At 35.2% G+C, this 23,736-nt stretch overlaps 1 protein-coding gene across 1 annotated transcript; it reads left to right on the forward strand.

Moving 5' to 3' along the window:
* Nucleotides 1–273: 273 nt before the first annotated feature.
* LOC123313653 (syntenin-1-like) lies at nt 274–22,141 on the forward strand. The gene is made up of 5 exons (XM_044898620.1): nt 274–433; nt 535–795; nt 19,879–20,160; nt 20,223–20,545; nt 21,433–22,141. The coding sequence occupies exons 2-5, from the start codon at nt 541–543 to the stop codon at nt 21,485–21,487; spliced, it is 915 nt and encodes a 304-aa protein (XP_044754555.1). The 5' UTR covers nt 274–433; nt 535–540; the 3' UTR covers nt 21,488–22,141.
* The last annotated feature ends 1,595 nt before the right edge of the window (nt 22,142–23,736 follow it).

Below are 23,736 nucleotides of genomic sequence, written 5' to 3' on the forward strand. Positions count from 1 at the left end.
ATATATAGTAGGATATAGTAGGTATATAGTAGGAGTGTATAGTCAATGTATGTCTTTGCTAGTCGCAGCGCCCTCATCGGTAGTTGGATACGCTTCTTAATTGGATTCATAGACCTAACTTCCTAATAATATATTATTATGTATAGGTATTGGGTATCAAGAGACAATTTACATCAATATCTTCTTGTCAAATACTGAATATTAACAAAGAGGAATCTTTGGAAGAGTTTAACGAAGAAAAACTTAGAACTGACAGTGCTCTTGAATTATTCTCTATGAACATTCATAAAGATAAACAACTAACAAATTCTAACTTGTTTTTCTTCCGATTATTTGCAGTCCAAGCAGTTTTCTTTCGCGTATGATCGATTTTGCACCATTGCACCTATCAATTCATTGTTTAATATCATCATAAGGTTTTAAGTTTTACAAAGTGAGCTTCATTAATATTTTTCATATGTTTGGTTCAGAAATATTTATTTATATTCTTCATCCACAGTAACCATTTCCATTACCATTAGTCATTAATTTCAGCTGAAAATGTCGCTTTATCCAAGCTTAGAGGATATGAAAATCGACCAGCTCATGAAAGCCCAACATAGTTTGGTGCAAACAGTTTCTAACAACGTTGGATATCAAAATATACCAAATACTAGTAATATGAATAATACCTCCTCACCCACTCATCTTGCTAATGTTTATCCAGCACTGAAAGATTTTATGGGCTTAGATCTTTCATCAGAAATAATTGCACTAAATATGCCAGAACACAGTCAACCAACTTCGGAATTGCAGGTAAAATCATGCGATTTATATTCCCTACCCACACTTGATTCTGGTTGAATTATTATTTTTATGTTGGTTTAGGATGAACAAAGCAAAAACATCCGCGTTTTCCACAGTTATGTTCAATATCTCAAAAGTATAGGAAGAGAATATATGCTTTTTGCTTACTTACAATGATTTAATTTAGACGGTAATATATCTTTAAATCACGATGAGAACAAGCTCTGTTAGGGGGCACAATAGACCTCAAGGTCGCAGTGAACTGTAACTCCTTCTCACTATAACTATAACTATATAACTATCTTTAAATCAGAACGGTATAAAAAGTATTTATGCCATCATCGGTTTTTGTTATGATCTTGACACCCAATGTTTCAATGTTTCAAGCTGGTGTCGATAGAATGAACATTTTGTAGAAAAATAATATCATCTGATTTGGTAAGCTTGTGAATTCATGTGGAATTTCAACAAGCTTTGATTTAACACCATTCAACTTCATGATTGAATGATGGTTTTTAAGTCTGGCCTAAATAAAGTAGGTACTGCTTCTTAGTTTGTGCAAAACTATCACAAAAATTTTTTTATACTACCTAGGTCACCGACAGTCTTTGTTTGTTTCTTGAAAACACTTTGTTCGGAAAGTGATCTGACTAGAATTGGTAAGCCTCAAAGGAACTGATTGACAGCAGTAAGGTGGGTGGCAATATCAGTATCAACTGAGTGGAGATTGAGTGAAAGATACTATTTTTTGAAGAGCTTTTTTTTATGTAAAATGTTTGATGCTAATGATAATCATGAAAGTATAATTCTGGAATTAGAACATACATAAGGAACTCTACCTAAATTTTATGGGTAATTAATTCATGAAAATTATCAAAAGTTAATTCAAAAGAATTTTATTACTTATGCCCATACATCCATTATTTTAATTTTCCAGAATTTGATCATCAGCCATCTATCCGTCTTATTGTTGTTAATAAGATAAAAATAACTAGATAAATGTTTTAATACATCTATTATTTTGGTTATCAAGAATTCAATTATCAGCCTTCTATTGTCTCATTATTGTTGATAATGAACCTTACATACGCCTTACTGCTAAGTTTTATCATAATCAAGCATTACAAACATTTGGACAATAACCTCAGATCGATGAATGTCAAAAATGTGAAGTAAAAATTGTTAATGGATGATTCCTATTATAGTTTCGAGGAATACTTCTTCTGTATTTGCCTAGTGGTATATATTCTTTCGATATGCAGTTTGCCAAATTCGATGTTTATTTCATTTTATTTTATTTTTCCTCTTTCTTCCTTAAACTTGTCCTACTCATTGTTTGTGATGTCTTTTAGGATTAATGAGGTTTTTTTATTATTACTATTATGGAAACACTCATTTAAGGAATTTGTTGAAATCTGGTTCTAAATATTTTCAATTCAAACATGTTCTTGTTGTGAATTAAGGTTGTAGTAAAACAATCATAACTACAATTTGTAAATATGATTTTTGTTTGAAAATAGGGGTCAACTTGGAAGTTAGCTTCATTGGCAATATTATTTCATATTATCAACTTAATTCGTTCTTGAGTGGCCTTAAAATTACGAAATCAACTATCAACATTATTTATCCTTAGAATTAAAATACTTTTGAAATTTTAACCCCTCACAACTTAACATACTCAGATTTGAGTAAAAGCACATAAGGGTTCATTATTCCCAAAGTCCTCAAAATACACTGACTTTTATTAAATATTCCACATTAAAATTTTTGAAATTTTTTACCTTTATTAGAAGCTGTGTAATGCCTCTTGCAGGACTTTTTGACATCCAACAGTGTGATGTGGTTGTTGGAATCACTTGTACTTTTTTCAGATTTATTCCTCTTACATCTTACAATTCTTGAACTATATCGAAGTGTCCAGTGTGAGTGAAAGCCGACTAATGATAATATTCCTCCTTTCATCTGGGTCCGATTGATCCGTCTAGCTAGCTTGTTTCATACCGAGATTCTTTTACTTATTATCCCTTTCCTTCCGCACCTTTCATGAGTTTGAATGTATGGTCTACTATTTTGTCTCTCTTCGTATTGAGTAGACGATATTTTTCCAGTCCAAACTTAATTTTGATATCGTCGGAGAACTCTTTTACAATTTTCAGCATCAGTTACCGCCCTTGATGGCAAATCCGTAGTCCGTAGAATTCAATCTATGAGACAAGGGATTCAGGACTATGCAGATCAAGCTCTGTTGGAGCCTTTTGCCTGTTTTCGGGCTCATGGTGGTGGTCTGATCCGGGCTGCTCCTCGGCTGCCTGATATCGATCGAGTCCTGTTTCCTCTTCTTGTCCTTGGAGTACGTTGGGTTCTTGATGTCCCCGCATTCATTGTCGAAGTGGATGCTGCTCTCTTCCATGTTCTTCTGCATTTCCCAGGAACTTGCTCACTGTTCTCGAAATCCCTAGCAGTACCACTTTCTGGATGAATCTGTAGACACTTTTGTTCAATTCAAGTTTCTTCAAATTCTCTGATAGTTTCTTCGGTATCAGGCCTGTTGATGAAACGACAATAGGGATGGTTTTGATATCTTTCAACTTCCATTGTCTTCTCTTTTCCTCGAGGTCTCTGCGTTTGTAAACAGTTTCGATGTGCCTATCTAGTAGGTTATTATGAATGATGCTCTCTAAACTTTTGCCTATAGTTGTTTGTGTTCTGCCCTAGTCCAGTGATTTATTTATTTATTTATTCAAACGGAACAAGCCATTTTACAAATTAATCAGTTCCAAAAATACCTAAATCTATACAAAAACAATATCGTAAAAAAAATATAACCTAATTGGATCAATAATATTACCAAAAAAATAAACAAACAAACCAAGACTATAGCATAGAATTATGTTTAACTTGTGAAATATTTCTTTATATCAAATATAGGCATATGTATTCCACAAGTCAACATTTCGCCTATTCGCCTTTCTTAGGGCTCTATAGGATTATGAAAACTATAGTTAGTGGGACAAAAATTAATAAAAAATTGTTCTCTTTTCCTAAGGGAGACTGTAGTGGCATTAAGGCCAATTCTCTCAAGTACATAAGAGCAATCAGTGAAATTATTCAATCTTTTAAATACAAACATTAAATCAAAGTTTTTTCACTGACAGCGAGAGTTTGAAGTCCCAACATATAATTAAGTTCACCATAAATAATATCTGAATATGGAATATCAAGCTTGAAGGCAATCCACTTCAGGAATTTTTTTTGCACTCTTTCTAGACTATTTACATGTATATCATACAATGGTGACCATACTACAGTAGAATATTCTAATATAGATCTTACATGAGCTAAATAAACCAGTTTAATTGCCTGAATATCTTCAAAGCCATTCATATTTCTTTTGATGAAACCTAACATTCTTGATGCCCTTCCCACTATAGTTTGGACTCAATGAAATCAAATTTTCTGTCTAAAACTACCCCGAGATCCCTCACAACCGCAACACGGTTCAATGCTTCATTATCTATCCAGTAGTTAAATACTATAGCTTCTTTTGATCTGTGAAATCTCATGATTTCACATTTATCGATGTTGAACTCAATCTCATTAAAACGGTACCATTTCGCCAGGGTATTTAAATATTCATGGAATAATATACAATCATGAATATTTTTTATAATGCGGAATAATTTTAAGTCGTCCGCAAATAGAAGGAAACAGCAGAATTTCAAAAAGCATTTAATGTCATTAATGAAACACAAGTAAAGCAAAGGTGACAATTGCGAGCCCTGAGGAACACCTGATTCAGCCAAGAATTCCCTGGAGAAAACATCAGAAACTTTTTCTTTCAGCCTGATTCCCCGAATACGATCCGACAACCAACCTAGAAATGGTTCACGAATCCCAAGTTTCTTAAATCTTTCTATTAGGGCAACCTTATCGAAGGCCTTCGCGAAATCAGTGTAAATTGAATCAACTTGAAATCTGTCCTTCATAGCACCGATAATGATGTCCGCGTAAGTAACTAAATTTGTTGTCATCGACCTCCCGGCAATGAAGCCATGTTGTTCCTCTATAAATATATGTTTGAAAAGGGGTGTAAGTTTTTGTGACCATGGAATCAATTATCTTAGGTATATAGGAAGCCTTACAAATAGGTCTGTAATTTCTGATATCACTCTTGTCCCCACTTTTAAAAACAGGTATAACATAAACTGATTTCCAAAGCTCAAGGTAAATTCCCATCTCGATCGAAAGGTTAAACAGATGACATAAAGGAACGGCCAGGCTGTTACTACATCTTTTGAAGAACATAGACGAAATCTCATCAATTTGACTTGCTGGTTGTTGTTTGTGATTTGGAGTTGTAGCTTCTTTCGCGGAACCCGCTTCCTCAGCATCCTGCCACTGATGTCCCGCATGCTGTCATGTCCAGCGCCGGCTCTAGACATGCTCTGACAATACCCGGCAGCGACTATTTTTCGAGGCTTCTCTTGATCATCATTTTCATGGGCTTGTGTTGCCCTTTCTCAGTTTGAGTGAGGGGTAGAGAAATAAGAGCAGAAGGAGCACCCCTATATAGGATGTGTGAAAAAAAAAGATAGAGGACACAGGCACAGTTGCACGATCTACGTCGTTACGGTGGCTACTTAAGAAGCCATTCACTAGATATCTGCCAGGCAGGCCAAAAATTATTATTGTTGCTTATTGCTTTATTCCTTTATTCCACTTCTAAGCATTGTTTTTATGCATGAGTTGTCATGTAAGTACGTCCAGTATGTCTTAGATATTGTTGTAGCCTACTTGAATGAAAAATAGTGGAATTCCACACAAATAAATATGCTAATTTGTTGTTGGTGTGTGGTTTCTGTGAGGATAAACCTTATTTCTTAGGACTGCAGTGCAGATAGGCTGAAGAATATCCATAGACGTACTCTGGACCGCTGATTTGTGCCAGGAAATTGTATTTCCCTGAAACTTCCTTCAAGATGCCGATGGTGACATAAGAGAAGTGTCCTGTAGATCCGATGATGATGTTAATTATTATTTTATCCATTGTCTTCGAATGGCCCCTTGGATCGGTGTATTTTCATCAGCTGTTTTCAATCCGCAACGTGTGGTATTATTCGTTTTTGATCTTCTTTTCGATACAGTTGTCTATTCATTTTCATCAGTATCTCCTTTGTTTACGGTCTGATTTATATTTGTCCAATCGATCTATTTGATTTTTGGCGTTGGGGTGTTGTTTGTCGATGTTGACTGCATACCATAAGATGGTCGAGGTTGACTTTGGCAGGTTACTTTCCTCACCGTATTTCTGAAAGTTTCATCTGCATCTGTTTACTTTCGTTTTTTGCTAGTTCCCCGTAGTTTTTAATTTTTCAGGAGTAATTCTTTATTTTGTAGTAAATTTTGTAGCATTCCAACAAAGATTATTATAGAGTAGAAGGATGGGAAACGAAGCGACTAAACTGATGTGAGCGCCATCTTTTGTTTCAAGTGTATTACTAACGTCCAGTTTCATAATCAAATTTGAAGTCACTTTAAGTTTAAAGCTTCTTTTAGTGTCATTTTTAGTAGGGTTGAAAGAAGCTTCAAAATTAAAGGTTATTTAGGTTTGATTATGAAACCGGCCGTAAGACCCTAAGACTGTTTTAAAGTTAAAATATTAATTTGAGGTTCATTTGCAAAAGCTAATGAAATTTTGATATGAAATTTAATATGGCCATTTCGATCAAAGAGGTTTTGAATATTTTGATTCTCGTAGGTACCGCTTTTTGTTTAGCTAGCCCCTTCTAGCTGCCGATTATTGAATTTTTTGTCTAATATCTCGGTGAAAACCTCAAAATATCGTTCGAGAATTATTGCATGGCGAAGAACTGTGGATCAAAAAATAATGGCTTTTCTTTTTCTGAAATAAAACTTTTTAGTTTACTAAGAAAAATGGTAATGTATGTAAGCATTAAAACTGGTAACACGTGACTCGGTCACTGATTTTTATTTTCAGTGCACCTAAGTGAATACAATTTTCAGGGCGTAAAGACAATGACTTCAGCAAACACTACTGACTACAGTATGTTCAGTGAACATTTCACTGCAAGTCAATTGAGGACTGTGAAGTTTTTATTGATTTCGATATCGAGTGACTGTCAAATTGTTGTTTGTAAAGTCGAAGTCTCGGTCGAAGTTTAATGAAACCTGCTGTGAGTCATAAAGAGACCATATCATAAAGAAATCATTAAAAAAGTATAAAGAAACTATACTCACAGGCTAACATATAGGGCTTGTATACCTCTGTAAGGTTTTTTTAGTTGTAGTTCTGAAAATTCTATGAATATTATGTAAAGAACTGAAATGTGTGTGCTATGATGGTATATTGAATATTGGATCGTATTAATTTCTGATATAAATTGTACAAATTCAACTGAGTTTGTGATATCCAAAAACGTATTGCGCAGCAATAACACCTTCGATGTATAGCAGATCACCATATCCTTTTGTATCCTAGGCAAAGTTCTATTTGTTGTCCTTATTTTTGAATTTTTATAATTTTTTTATGATTTCTGTTTTGTCGCTCAGGATGTTTTTTTTTCTGTTTTAATACAAAAATGTAATGCGACCTTGCTGTGTAAGCTTATTTCTTATCGATTGGTAATATTTTAAGTGAAACTGTGCAACTTGGTCAGCGGTGTTATACTTTTGAATTACCTTCAATATAGGCGAAAATAGAATGCTATCATTTCACGTGAGTGATAACATAGAAGAGATAATTGCACCTCGGAAAGTTAATAAGATGAATGAATATTTGTTCTTCAATGAAAAATTTTTTTTATTTTGTTTTTGTTTAACGAATAAAATTTCTGACCTTCCGAGATGACGAACTGCTTGAATTATTATGAAAACCCCATATAAATTAATGGTTTATGACGTAAGATATGCATTTTCTCTTTTTGAACTGACCACTAAAACATAACGCATTTGTGTGCGGCAAAGGAATAGCAGGCGTTTTTCCCGCACCTTTTGGGAAAGTGACTCTTTGCAACTTGAGACGCGTCCGGGAAAAAGGTTAAAAGCGCACGGTTTTAGAAAAAATGATTTTACTAGTTGATGTTGCTAGAACGTGCAAGTTTCCAGGGGTTGAAGCAATAGGAGGTATACCGAACACAATACACAAAAAGAGAAAAGAGAATTTCAATTTCGAGAATTCGTTCTACTAGTTTCAATGGGGTCCATGCCCCCCCCTGATATTCTGATCGCCTTATTTTTTTTCAGCACAACATCTTCAGTATTATCCTTTGTTTTGTGAAACTCATTGGTCAGCTAGATATAAATCTTAGCGAGTTTTCGCTGAAAACTTTGAAACTATATTCAAAAAGAAATTTCAATGAATTCTTCAACAACAAAAAGAGCTGCTCAGTTATGAGCTGCAATTAACTCTTTCACTTTTGTGGTTTGTTTAACGGTAGCAAGTAAATATTCAAATATATTGGAACCAATAGCAAATACATTACAAGATGTTTTTATCAATTTTGTAGATGTTCAACGTCACATGAATTTTATTATCGATATATGTGGAAAATATCGTTCCGATGAGGAACAGAAATTTTTTCCAAAGCATCATCTATTGCTCAGAGTCTCAATATAGAGATTGCGAATTCGCGGTAGACAAACATGGGCGCCCGCAGAAATTTTTCTCAGGGTGGCAAAATATCATCTACGCTTAGTTTTATTGAAAGAAAAATTACTCTAACGGTGACTATCGAAAAATTTCCAAAAAGATGGAATCAATTAAATGATCGTCAAGATCGAACGGCTGATTCGAGCTCCATAAAATCTTCAGATTTTTAACTAGAGGAGTTGCTCTTTCAGAATATATATCTCATTTTCATAAACGGTTAGTTTAATTGAAAGAAAAATTACTCTAACGGTGACTATCGAAAAATTTCTAAAAATATGGAATCAATTAAATGATCGTCAAGACCGAACGGCTGCATCGAGCTCCATAAAATCTTCAGATTTTTAACTAGAGGAGTTGCTCTTTCAGAATATGTATCTCATTTCCATTAACGGTTAGTTTTATTGAAAGAAAAATTACTCTAACGGTGACCATCGAAAAATTTCCAAGAAGATGGAATAAATTAAATGATCGTCAAGACCGAACGGCTGCATCGAGCTCCATAAAATATTCAGATTTTTAACTAGAGGAGTTGCTCTTTCAGAATATGTATCTCATTTCCATTTACGGTTAGTTTTATTGAAAGAAAAATTACTCTAACGGTGACTATCGAAAGATTTCCAAAAAGATGGAATCAATTAAATGATCGTCAAGACCGAACGGCTGCAACGAGCTCCATAAAATCTTCAGATTTTCATTAGAGGAGTTGCTCTTTTAGAATATGTATCACATTTCCATCTACGGTTAGATTTATTGTGAGAAAAATTACTCTAACGGTGACTATCGAAAAATTTCAAAAAAGATGTGGAATCAATTAAATTATCGTCAAGACCGAACGGCTGCATCGAGCTCCATAAAATCTTCAATGTTATAAATATGGCCGACCTTAGATGCGAAAGATTCAATATCTAGTAATTTTGAATTCTTGGGCAAAATATTAAACAAAGAAAAAAGCATTTCATGTTCTTTTGAGAATCTCGTTTCAAGGGATGAAATCAGATGATCTAAATATTGGATGAATGTAGATTTTTTGAAGTAATCGTCAGCTGAAGATGCTTCATAATTAGATATGTACATTTGTCTATTAGAGTTTTGATCATAGATTAATTAATCTATGGTTTTGATGAGCATTTTCCATATATGAGGATAGGCGGGATGGACCGCAGATCCCCTGATTTCAAACCTGTTAATTATTTCGTTATTTCGTTATTTCTAGTCAAGTCATCTGAGGATGGAAGTGAGAATATTCTTATATGCCTGCAATCCGTAATGATCCAGAAAACATTTGGATCAATGTAGAATGATAGCCGCCATGTGTCTGATATGATTTTCAAAACCACTTTGAACGAAAACATTTGTACAATATAAAAACCGAGATAAAAACTATAACTTCATTTATTCACCTTTCAAATCAGCAAGTTACTCTGCCGCACCCTGTATAGAGTGTCATCAAGTATTTCTGTGAAGCTGAGTTGTTGTGCTAGGTGGTCTGATTTGTGTGTTTCCTAGATTCTTGTGTTGAATGGGATATCAAGATTTTTGAGAATACTATCTGTAATGACCGTCTGTTATTTAGATTTTTTATAATTTTAGGAGGAAAAGTTTTCGTGTCTGGACAAGAGTCTTATTTTTTGACAATCCATCTTTTTTTTTAACATACACACTCGATTCTAACATAAATCATAGCAACAAATAACTTATTTACAATAAAATTGAAAGTTCGTAGTAACACTCCCTCCCAGTGATGAGCTATCATTACTTCTTTTCATAATTTCCTTCCAGATCAAGTAAACATAATTTGGTGAGAGGTCGTCTGTAGGTTCCAATAGTTGTTTTAACATCGACCACTCTAATGTTTCCATCTGCACCGGGATATACTGCAGTGACAATACCTTTAGGCCATGTGTTTCTCGCAACTTGCGAGTCGATAATGATGACTACATCGCCAACACCAATTTTTCTTTTAGAAGATGAAAACCACTTCGTTCTTTTTGTTAGAACAGGAAGATATTTCTTGATCCAGCGTCGCCAAAAATGATCAGCCAAAAGTTGTGATTTTCTCCACTGTTTTCTTGTGACCAAATCATTCTCGTCAAATTTTCCTGGGATCTGAGCTGCGCTGGAAGTACCTATCAAAAAATGGTTCGGTGTGAGTGCTTCACTATCTGCATTGTGCAGTGAAACGTGAACTAAAGGCCGACTATTCACTAAACTTTCCGCTTCAATCAATAAAGTTTGTAAAACTTCTTCTTGTGGAGATTTATCTTTTAAGATGATACTCAGTGTTATCTTTATCGATTTAACTAAACGCTCCCAGCTGCCACCCATGTGAGGAGCAGAAGGAGTTATGAAGTTAAATTCAATATTATTTGTTGTCATGCTTGATGTCATTCTGTTTTGGTCAAAATTTTCTATTGCATTTTTCAGCTCTCTTTCTGCTCCTCGTAGATTTGTGCCATTATCTGAAAATATTCTCTTGGGGCATCCTCTTCGACCGATTAATCTTCTGATTGCCATTATCGCCGAATCTGTGGTCAAAGAATGAGCTATTTCCAGATGAACTGCACGGGTGCTCATGCAAGTGAAGAGTACCCCATATCTCTTTTCACGTCTACGGCCAATTGAAACTTGCATAGGTCCAAAATAGTCCATACCGGTCGTAGTGAAAGGTCTTACGAACGAACCTAGTCGGGATTCTGGCAGCGGGTCCATCTCTGGAATTTCAGGTTTTGCTCTTCTGTTTTTGCAGAACTGACATTCTGTCCAAGAATTTCTGACCGCTGACCTCATATTCAGAATCCAATATCGTTGGCGTAGTTCGTTGGCGACAAATTCTTGTCCACTATGTGCTGCTTTGTTGTGATAATAACGAATTAGTAATTTTGTGAAATAAATTTTTGGCTCGAGTATGATGGGAAATTTTGCATCATCCGTTAAATCGTTGGAATATATTATTCTGCTCCGGACCCGTATAATATCTTCGTGATCTAAAATTGGAGACAATTTGGACAATTTGCTGTATGATTCAACCATTCCACTTGACTTAAGAGACTGAAATTCTTCTGAAAAATCTTCACTTTGAACACATCTTATCCATAGTTTTTCGGCTATTTCCACTTCGCTCGTCGTCAGTTCTCCATCTATGGGTGATTTCTTCCTGACTTGTTGTAAAAATCTCAACATCCAAGCTGTTGTACGAATGAGTTTTAACCACCTTGAGAATCTGGTAATTTTTGGCAAGGCTTCTGTTATATTCACCTTAACGGTTACACCTACAAAACATTTTTTATTTTCCGAAGTATCAAAATCGGGAATCTGATATTGGGGCCATTCTTCAGTTTTATTCTTAAGGAAAGGAGGCCCTTCCAACCATCTGCCACCAGTTTTCCAATCATTTTGATAATTTTCCCTCGTGACATCATCGGCAACATTTTCTTTTGTCGATATCCAATTCCATTCTCTAGCATCGGTATTTTCTACAATTTCAGACACTCGATGGGCAACAAATGGCTTGAAAATAGTTGGATTAGCTTTTATCCATCCAGCTACTGTTTTGGAATCAGTCCAATAGAAACATTTGTGGATATTCAAACTATGGTTCTCTTTTATAGTCACTGCTAATCTGCTACCCAAAACTGCAGCTTGAAGTTCAAGTCTAGGAATCGAAACGATGCTCTTGATAGGTGAAACTCTTGATTTTGCCATTACGAAAGAAGTTTCTATCGAATTTTTTTTTGTGATTCGAAAGTATGCAACTGCGGCAAAAGCCTGGGCACTCGCATCGCAAAAAATGTGGAGTTGAATTTCTTGTGCTTCAAATAAATTCAGAACGTAGCACCTTGGAATACTCAGATTAGTCAGTCTTTCGATATTTCGTACCCATTTTTTCCATTTAAGTTCCAACTCTGAAGTTAACTCGTCATCCCAGCCAAATTTGTTGAAGTAGGATCCTAGCTGTGATGGTAAAATTACTCAAAAATCCGAATGGATCAAAAATACTTATAACTGCCTTCAAAACTTCTCTTTTTGTGACACTCTTCTGTGTCAAAGTCCTAATCTCCTCGTTGCTCCATTTAATTGAAAAGGAGAATGTATCTTCGTTAGGGTTCCAGAAAAGACCTAAAATTCTTTCGGTTGGTAGAACTGCTTCTTTTTCGAGATTCATATTTTTTTGATGGTTACTTCTGTATTCCTCCGGAATATTTCTCAGAACTTCTTTGGAATTACTCGCCCAGTTTCTGATTGTGAAGCCACCTCGTCTTTGAACCTCGATTACATCCGATGTCACCTCCTTTGCCTCCTCGATGGTATCGAAGCTATCCAGGTTGTTGTAGTTCAATCAAATGATGGTGTTATGGTTGTTTTTCATTTCCACTAAATGTATATTGGTGACACTGACTGTCAATGAAAGAACTGTGTTTTCCGTTTCCGGCATGGACAGTTAGACATGTGCATATTAGCAAGTATCGTTGTTGTGGAATAAAGCTTCTGGAGTTTAAGTAAAAAGCTTTCATTAATCCTTTTATTATATTGCTAATTAAGAAACACTAAATCAAAAGATCAAAAGGTTATGGGCCCAGTCACGGCTTATTAGTGTTTCAAAAATATAGTAATCTGTGAAGGATCTGCGTTCTTTCTACTCCGATACCACGAGGTCAATATGGAGGCCCTTTCTCCCATTAAGTTGAATAACACAAATTGGAATATATGGAAGTTCCAAGCAAGGGTATCTCTATTATCAAAGGGATTGTATGATATCACCTGTGGAAATGAAAATTTTCCCATTGAAGCAACAGAAATCCCCAAATGGAGGTTAAAGGATGCTAAAGCCCAAGAAGCCCTGGTCATGAGGATGGAGGAGGAAGTTATTTCTCACGTCATGCAGTGTGAAACCGCCAAGGAAATGTGGCTTAAACTGGAGAACATCTTCGAAAGAAGATCAGAGGTCAGCACTCATTTATTAAACGAACAATTCTATAATCTCAAGTTCGAGGGTGAAAATATTAGCTGTTTTTTAACCAAAGTCACCAACCTAGTGGCCAAACTAAAGCAGCAGGGTGAAGAAATTCCTGAGAAGATGGTGATGACAAAAATTATTATGGCCTTACCTGAAAAATATAAACATTTCCAATCTGCATGGGATAGTGTTTCTGCTGAAAATCAAACACTGAATAATTTGACAGCAAGACTCCTTATAGAAGAAGAAAGATTTGGTAAAGAAGAGTCTTCTACAGCCTTAATGTCAGTTCGAAAAGGAAATACTGCCCAACAAAGTTCACCAATAAAGAAATGTTTCATATGCGGCAAAGCTGGTCATCTCAAATTTCAATGCAAGAATGTTGAATGTAACTACTGCAAGAAGAAAGGTCATCTGCTGAAGAATTGTTTCCTGAAGAAGAAGAAAGAAGAGAGGGATAAGAATAATGGACATCAATCGACAAATCAAAACAATGGGAACTATGCCCTAATCACTGGTTCCTCCCAAGAAAATCTGGAATGGTATCTCGATAGTGGAGCTTCACAACATATGTGCAAGCAGAGGGAACTGTTCTGCAATTTTATGAAACTAAAAGAGGCAAAATGGGTCAAGATTGGTGATGGTACAAATCTCAATGCACAAGGAATAGGTAACATTTGTGTCTCAGCTTATAATGGTAAATGTTTTCATAATGTTACTCTTTATGATGTTCTATATGTGCCAGACTTGAAAATTAATCTCTTTTCTCAAGGTAAAGCATTAGACAAAGGTTTGACTCTGGTTTCGGATGCTAAAAGTGCAAAATTTGTTAATAATGAAAATATTATTGTAGCTGTAGCAAATCGTTCAGATAAATTGTATAAAATGGTATTTAATTTTGATGAGGGGTCCAATGGTTGTGAACACGCAGAGCATTATAGTTATAATGAAAATTTAGAAGTTGATAAATGTTTTTTAGTGCACCAAACTCAAGATATTATGTGGTGGCACAGAGCTTTAGCTCATCAAAATTTTAAGTATATTACAAATACATTACAAAATCAAAATATGATTTTCAAGAACGCTGATCAATTCTGTAGTCATTGCATTCAAGGTAAGCACTGTAGAGAACCATTCAAAATTAACAAAAGTAGGTCAAAACATTTAGGTGATTTATTACATGTAGACTTATGTGGTCCGATGGAGCAACCATCATGGAATAATGCTAGGTATATTTTGCTGCTGAAAGATGATTTTAGTAATTATAGATTCCAATATTTTCTGAAGAATAAATCTGATGTATATGAAATATTGAGAGAGTTTATAATATTTTTCAAAAATCAAACAGGTAACTCGGTTAAAGTCATAAGAAGCGATAATGGTACAGAATTTACAAATCGTGCTGTGAGCACATTATTGAAGAACAACGGGATTAAACATGAATACACAGTAAGTTACACCCCACAACAAAATGGTAGAGCTGAAAGAGAGTTTCGAACGATTATTGAGGCAGTTAGAGCAATGCTTGCAGATAGTAACTTACCAAAGATTTTTTGGGCGGAAGCCGCCAACACAGCAGTCTTCTTGATAAACAGAACAGGTGCAAGTCCGGTCAAGGGTAAGACACCTTACGAATTAGTATATAATAGAGCCTTCGATGTGAAAATGATAAAAGGTATTTTTGGTACGAAAGTTTGGTCTTATATACCTAAAGAAAAAAGGAGAAAATTGGATGTGAAAAGTCGACAGGGAATATTTATGGGTTATTCAGACAATGTAAAAGGATACAGAGTCTTTTATGAAAGGAACAACAAGGTCGAAATAGAAAGAGAGGTAATATTCACACCACAAAATGGAGAAAAAGATATGGAATACTTGATACTGAACAAAGCAGAAAATGATGATGAGGTAGAAGATTCTGGTAGTGTAACACAGACAGAATTAGAACCCACCTCAGAAACTTCAGACTTGTCAAGTGAAGGTTCAACATCGATTTTGGACACAGCACAAAACAGAGGTGAACGACTGAGGCCACATAGGACACTCAAACTTCCTCAACATTTGAGGGATGATTATGAATTAGGCTACTTCAGCCTAGATGGGGATGAACCAATGTCCTACGAAGAAGCAATGGAGAGTAAGTATGCTTCAAAATGGAAGGAGGCAATGGAGGATGAGGTGAAAGCTTTATTAGAAAATAACACTTGGGATATTGTAGAGGAACCAAACGAAGGTGAAATTATAGACAGCAAATGGATCTTTAAGATAAAAAAGGATGATGAAGGTAAGAATGTAAAATTTAAATGCAGACTTGTTGCTAGAGGTTTCAAACAAAATATTGATCAGGACATTTATAGTCCAGTGGTTAGATTGAACACTATTAGAGTAATTCTGGCTGTGTGTGTTCACAGGGGTTGGACCGTTTATCAAATGGATGTTTGCAATGCTTTTTTACATGGGGAATTGAAAGAAGAACTTTATATGTATTTGCCAAAAGGTCTTAAAACAGAAAGCAACAAAGTTTGCAAACTAAATAAGGCAATTTATGGTTTAAAGAATGCTCCAATTTGTTGGTACGAAAAGTTTGATAAGTTCATGTTAGAACAAGGTTTTTCAAAGAATTTATATGATGAATGTTTGTACATGAAAATTGACAATGAAGAACTATATGTTGCAATTTTTGTTGATGACATCTTAATAAGTGGTTCTAATCATGAAGATATAAAAAATTTAAAATCTAATTTAAGTAAATATTTCAAAATGAAAGATTTAGGTTTGCTGAAATATTTTTTGGGTATATCTATAAAACAGGAAAATTCAGATACAATTATTCTAAATCAGAAACATTATTTAGAAAATGTACTCAGGAAATTTAACATGTTTGAGTGCAAACCTGTGTTTACACCTATGAAACCGAAATTTGATCATATCGCATTAAAGAGAGATTGTTCTGAAAGTTTTGAAATTGAAAATCAGTGTAGGAGGATGATAGGATGTATAATGTATGCTATGCTTGGTACAAGACCAGATTTGTGTTCTAGTATTAGTTTACTATCACGTTATCAAAACTGTGCAAGTAAAAATTTATTAATAGCACTCAAAAGAGTTCTAAGATACATTAAAGGAAGTTTGGAGTTGAACTTAGTTTATAAAAGAAGAAATATCAACTTGATAACATGTTATGCAGATGCAGATTGGGGTGGTGACACAATAGATAGGAAGTCAACAAGTGGTTTTTGTTCATTTGTGTATGGTAATATTGTGTCATGGAGCTCAAAGAAGCAAAATACGGTTGCCATCTCAACTGCTGAAGCAGAAATTATAGCCCTAAGTTCTTGTATTGTTGATGCTTGCTGGTTAAGAAATTTGCTATCAAATATGAAACTAATTGAATCAGATATGAGGGCAATTGTATATGAAGATAATCAGTCTGCAATCCGTTCATGTAGTTCTCATGAACAATTGAAAAGAATGAAACATTTGGATATAAAGTTTCATTTCATCAAGGACAAGATTAAGGAAGGTTTGGTTGAAATAAAATATATTTGTAGCAGTGAACAGATTGCAGATATATTTACTAAACCCTTAAGCAGAGTTGTTTTTGAGAGGATAAGAGAACTTATGTTGACAAAAATTTAGTGCATTAAAATATTTTGTTTTTTGTTTAGAAAGATGTAAGATGTTTTTTTGAATCATTGATTGAGGGTGGGTGTTGTAGTTCAATCAAATGATGGTGTTATGGTTGTTTTTCATTTCCACTAAATGTATATTGGTGACACTGACTGTCAATGAAAGAACTGTGTTTTCCGTTTCCGGCATGGACAGTTAGACATGTGCATATTAGCAAGTATCGTTGTTGTGGAATAAAGCTTCTGGAGTTTAAGTAAAAAGCTTTCATTAATCCTTTTATTATATTGCTAATTAAGAAACACTAAATCAAAAGATCAAAACAGGTAATCATCAACATAATGTCTTTCAGTAATGGCTTCGAATGCTTTCGGATGGGCTTGTTTAAATTCTGCAGCGTTCTTCCTCATGACGAATTGAGCTGAGGTTGGTGATGAAACCGCACCGAATATCATGGCCACCATTTCGTACACTTCAGGATTTCTTTCATACGTTCTACCTTTCCAAAGGAAAAGTTGTGCATTTCTGTCTTCTGGTCTGATGAAAACTCTATGAAACATTTCTTGAATATCTGCTGTTACTGCAATGTTTCTTTGTCTGAATTTAAAAATTACTCCAAGCAGGGAGTTCAACAGATCGGGACCTTTGAGAAGAACGTCGTTTAGACTAACACCATTTGTTTTCGCCGCAGCATCGAAAACGAATCGTATTTTGCCTGGTTTGTTTTTATTGGTCACGGCAAAATGTGGTAGAAACCACCTACGTCCGCTTCTTTGTTGGACTTCACTGTAGGACAATTTTCTAGCATAACCTTTCTCCACATACTCTTCAATTTTCTTTTCATATTCGATTCCAAATGCTTCATTTATAACCATCTTTCTTTCGATAGATTTGAGCCTAGTCAAAGCAGTGAATTTATTGTTCGGTAATTCGACATCATCGTTTTTCCACAAGAGGCCAGTTTCCCATTTGTTTGGACCAATTCTTCTCGTGGTTTTTTCTAGAATTGCTTCAGCTCGAAGTACGTCCGGATTTTGTTCTTTATTATAATATTTCACTCCTAAACAGTCAATTTTGAATGAATTTTTCACAAGTCCTTCCAATTCTTCATATTGATGCATAACAAAGAAGGAAAATTCTTCGTCTACTCGCCCCAAATAATTTTTGCCGATATTTCCGTGTAAAACCCATCCTAATTTTGACTTTGATAGAACTGGATCATTTTTTCCTCCTTCGTGAACTTCTCTGGCAATAATTAGGTCTATATTATCCTGTCCAATAAGAATTCTTGGTTGTGCATTGACTAAAGATGATAATTTTAAGTTCTGCAGGTATCGGAATTTTTGTGACATAATTTTCATATCAACTGACTGAACCGGAAGACATAGATTTTTGACTGTTCTGACATTGTTCAGAAGATAATTAGTTTCTTCATTTTTTCCGCGTATCTGCATATTAACCCTTTTCGAATCTGTCTCCTCAGAGGTCATACTGTTTGTCCATTTTATCTTCAGTGCTTCACAAGGTCCCGTCACACCAATTTCATCTGCTAACTTGGCGTCGATCATAGTAATGGTGGAAGCTTCGTCGAAAAGTGCATATGTTAGAACTTTTCCTTTAGGACCAGTGAGTTCAACGGGGGCTATCCTTAAAAGAACTTCGTTCTTCTCTCTTCCCTTGATGTGGTGATTGACTCGCTCTTCCAAATATGAATTCTTTATGAAGTAAAGGATTGTGTTTGAAGAGACAACCATTCACGTCACACTTCTTTTTACTTTTACAGAATTTTGTATGATGGGAGGACGAAAGGCAGGTAAAACATACTTTGTTTTCTCTGGCCCAATTCCAACGATTATCGATTTCAATTTTCCTGAAGGAATTGCATTTTTCAGCTCTCTTTCTGATCCTCGTAGATTTGTGCCATTATCTGAAAATATTCTCTTGGGGCATCCTCTTCGACCGATTAATCTTCTGATTGCCATTATCGTGGCTTCAAATGTGTTTTTTTTTTTCGAGGTAGCAATTGAAAAAAACATTGAAAGTTCTATTCCTAGGTACTTCAGAGTTTTCCAACCTGATAATTTTCAGAGCTTCCATAACAGTGACATAGTAACGTTCCATGTACAAATGAGCACAGGTTTTTTTCCGTTTCTACAGAAAAGGGCTTTTATGGTAACGTTTTTCATTCCAAAAATTTGTTAGTTGACTTTCTGACTGTGCGATCACTGATGCATGTTATTTGTATATATATCATCATTCTCGCATTGATTATTTGTTTCATAAGACTCATAAGAGGGTTTTCCAATTTGTATTGTTGTATGAGTTATGTTTGTTTTTATGCCAATTACTTATGTTCTTTGACTGGTGTTGACTGGTCTGCAGTTTAGCGAAAAAAGTTATTCGAACTAGTCAGAATTCATTTTCATAGATTTTGCCCAATTCCAATAAACTTGTTGGTACATCTATTATGTACATAGCTCTTAAACGTCTCAGTTAATTTTGTTTCCAGGGTTTTAACACCAGAAGTAACGTCTGTTTTTTTCAACTTTTCCCGCAATATACTGAAATTTGTCCTTGTCCTTCACCTATTCTTTAACCTTCGAGATGAATAGTGATAGTTTTCGGTTTTCGTCATTAGCTTTGATGAATTGAAATGCATTGTCTTGAGTTTGCTAAGGAAAGATAGGATTCAGACATTTACCTTTTTTCGATTTGATGATAATTATTTTTAACAGATATTATCGACCACAGAAATTTTTTTCATAATCATGTTATTAGCATTAAGTTGTTTTATTGTAATAATTGACTCAAACACCCTTAACGATGTACCTTCTTTTCACAGAACTTCAATCCTGCAACCGGAAAAACGTTCAATAATTTAATTGCACCTCTTTCTGGCCAAAGCTTGGGTCTCCAGAAAGCTCAGGTAACTCACGGCATCCGTCAATTGATTCTTTGCAAAGATAAACATGGTAAAGTTGGACTTCGCGTCAAGGCAATAGACAATGGAATATTTGTGACCCTAGTTATAGACAAATCACCTGCTGCCCTTGCTGGTTTGAGATTTGGGGACCAAATTCTCGAAATCAACGGAATTGGCCTTGCTGGTTATACAATGGATAAGGTAAATTAATATTCAATTAATCTCAGGAAAATGAAATGAAGTTGGATCAAACTTTTTTGAAGGTTCATGATCTTTTGAAAAAGAGTCCAGTGAATGGCATTTCTGTGGTAGTGCGTGACCGTCCTTTTGAGCGTACCATTACCCTTCAGAAAGATAGTGCTGGTCTTTTGGGTTTCCAATTCAAAAATGGGAAAATAATTACGATAGTCAAGGATTCTTCCGCTGCACGAAATGGTGTATTGATTAACCACCAACTCTTAGAAATTGATGGTCAAAATGTTGTTGGTCTGAAAGATAAGGAAACTGCTAAAATAATTGATGAATGCCAGAGAACAGTAACAATTACTGTCATGCCAAGCTTCATTTATGACCACATGATTAAAAGGTGAGTAATAAGTGTGAACTATTTACTTCACAGTAAGGGTAATGTCAGACGAGACGGTCTTGTCCGAGACATTTCTCGAGAGTAGAACCAGAGTTTTCTATAGACGGCTGTGGTAGAACCGTATCGGAGAGTCGTCAATGAGTTTCAAATGAACCTGTCAGACGTAGCGGTATGAATCGCCAAGCGTTTTTTAAACCTACTCGAAGGGTCGTCGGGACCACTATATCTGCCTCGGTTTTTATGAGCCTCTTCTACAGTCATCAGTGGTATGTAGATGGAACAAGTCAGACGCGGCATTTTCATCGTTCTATTCGCGATCTCACACCGCCTTGTATTTTGGATATTAACCGACGCGATTGAATCGACGCGCCTGACATCGACCAGAGGAACGCAGCCGGGAAACGTCTCTGTCAAAACCGCTGCGTATGACATAAGGTTTGTTGTTGAGTTTTGCTCAGTCGAAAATGAATTAATTTTCGACTGAGCATGCGTCATCCGTTCACAAACGGTTCGGAACTGATGCTAAAACAAACCTATTACCCAAAAAGTAGCCCGATGTTTTATATCTCCGGTCAGGAAACAAATAAATAGGATTTTATTTTTCTAAAGGGTTACCTGATTGCTCGAACTCGAAAGTAAAAATAATGTCAACTGAACAGGGTTTCAAATTTTTATCTGGCCCGTCCCAGCATGTTTTTTTCAACTGGATATATTATGTATTTTTCAGCACTTTTTAGTATCAACCTGAAAAATAGACGATAATTACTCAATTGATATAATATCTTTTATTCGAAAATATTTGTTTTATATATACCATTTTTGAATTTTCATGCTTATAGTTTTTTTCAACATTTATCACTCCTCTTAATATTCTCTCATAATTTCAGAATGGCAGGTTCTCTTTTGAAGGATCTAATGGACCATTCAATTCCGAATTTATAATTTGATCTTCACTGTCTATTTTTGACCATATGTACTATGTATTACTAACTATTATGGCCCAATAAGATTTTGCAATATACTTATAGCTTTATCTGAATATATCACAGACGTTATCTTTGATCTAATATATATTATATTCATTTTGTTATTACATAATTAGTATTCTTGTTGCCATGGAACAAGAATGAATAAGTTATTTATCACTTTTCGAAATGTTATCTTTGATCATTGCTTGTGAGATTAATACTTTGTTTATTTTGATTTTATTAATTATAGTATCTCACAATGACATGTGCCACACTTATTATTAATCTGTCAAAGTGATAAGTATTTTGTACTGTGAATTTTATATATTTTTTTTTTCATGAAATTAGTGAATTAACTGATTTCAGTAGTTACAAATATTTCAAAACAAAGCGGCTTCTGAATTGAAGACCAAACAGAAAATATTGCCAGTCATTTCCGATAAGCTTGAAAATAATAAGTGGCTGTGAGGAGAAAATCTTGAAGTTTATACAGACGTGGGAAAAAACAGTTTTCTGAAGTTATTTGAAAAAACCTACTATATAAATCTTTATAGGACTAGATATATTCTTTTATATTTGAGATTTATTATGTATTCTTTAGCAAATCAAATATATTCTATACCTATTACTGTGTTATGTAAATTCATCATGGATCTAGCAAAAATACGATTGATTCCTAGAAAGTATATACACCCTTGTTTAAACACATCAGTAACTCAAGCGCATTTCACTGCGCCAACTCATTGACTTGACTCAAAATTGCGCTATAACGCATTGATCTCGAAGTATCGAGTGTGCGACTACTGTACTTCGACACTCTGCGCCGAGTCCCCGGGCTCTTACTTTTAGCTCAAACGACTGCATCGAGCCTATACTATCGGCTCATTCGGATCTAGTAACAACGCAGTGAATAATTTATTGCGTTGCGTGCTGAGTCGAACGTTGAACTTGCAGATGTTGGCTCATTAGGCTCAAGGATCGTTGTGAATAGATAGGAGAGTCATTACTATCATTGGTAATGAAGAACTACTCTCGGGAGTAGTTAAACAATTTGGCATATCAAGTTGTACGCATGTTTAAACAGTCTAGGCCTAATAAAAAATGACGCACGAAACTGAAGCCAATTCCATATCTAAATATTATCAATAGTTATCCTAAAGCCGGGTTCAGACGAAGCACACCCACTCGCGAATCGAACCTCGCCACCGACTTGCGCACCAAAACTCATCCTAGCTCCAGTGTTTACACGACGCGCAGTCATACCGAGTCTTCTTGATGCGCGACTAAAAACCGACCGACGACGGCTCACCATGAGTCTCCTCGGGGGTGAGGTGATCAGCATGTTTAGACAATATAAAAGGCAAAAGAGTTCTAGTCATAGCATTTATAGACCTGGAAAAAATTTATACGAGTTTTTCAAAATTGATGATATTTCAAATCATGTGGTCAAAAATGTTTCCAACATTTTTGTAGCTGGAGACTTTAACGTAAACATTAGAAATAATGATATATATTCACAGCAGTTCTTAAATCTGATGTCTTCCTATAGTTTAGAACCTACTGTATATGATTTTACCAGAATAACACCTACTTCAAGGAGTTGTATTGATAATATTTTCACAAATTGTAAAAATTATAATGTTACAATAATTCATAGTCATATCTCAGATCATAACGCGCAGAAACTAACATTTGAATTATGTAGTATGAATGAAAATGAGGGATAATTTAAGAGAAGTTTCTCTGCCTCAAATAAATTACGACTCAGAGCTATGCGAGGGACAGGAAGCGAGGCTAGTGCACGAGTAGGTGCGCTTCGTCTAAACCAGGCTCAACATTAGGCGTCGCCGTGCAATAAATTCGAATTATCAAATTCTCATCTACAAACTCGACTGACTCTTAAGAGCTCTCTGGCACTTCCAGACCCATTCATGAGATTAATCATATTTTCGAACAAAAATTATGGTCCATTCAAAAATGGAATATATGAATATAACCTAAAAATCAGATCAGATATATCTCACAAAAGAGAATGTTCTTCTTCTTCCTTCAACTATGTCCACGACTGCTTAGGCCATTCAGACAAATTCCCAGATCAGCCGAGTGGGCCTGCTGCTAAGCAGATCCAGTAATTCCAATACTCAATCGGATTTTATATAGAGGGTGACTGGTGATGTAAGGGACAACGGCTAAATGGAGATAGAGGACCTCAAACTGATTGAG

This window comes from Coccinella septempunctata, chromosome 5, assembly GCF_907165205.1.
Source record: "Coccinella septempunctata chromosome 5, icCocSept1.1, whole genome shotgun sequence".
NCBI lineage: Eukaryota > Metazoa > Arthropoda > Insecta > Coleoptera > Coccinellidae > Coccinella > Coccinella septempunctata.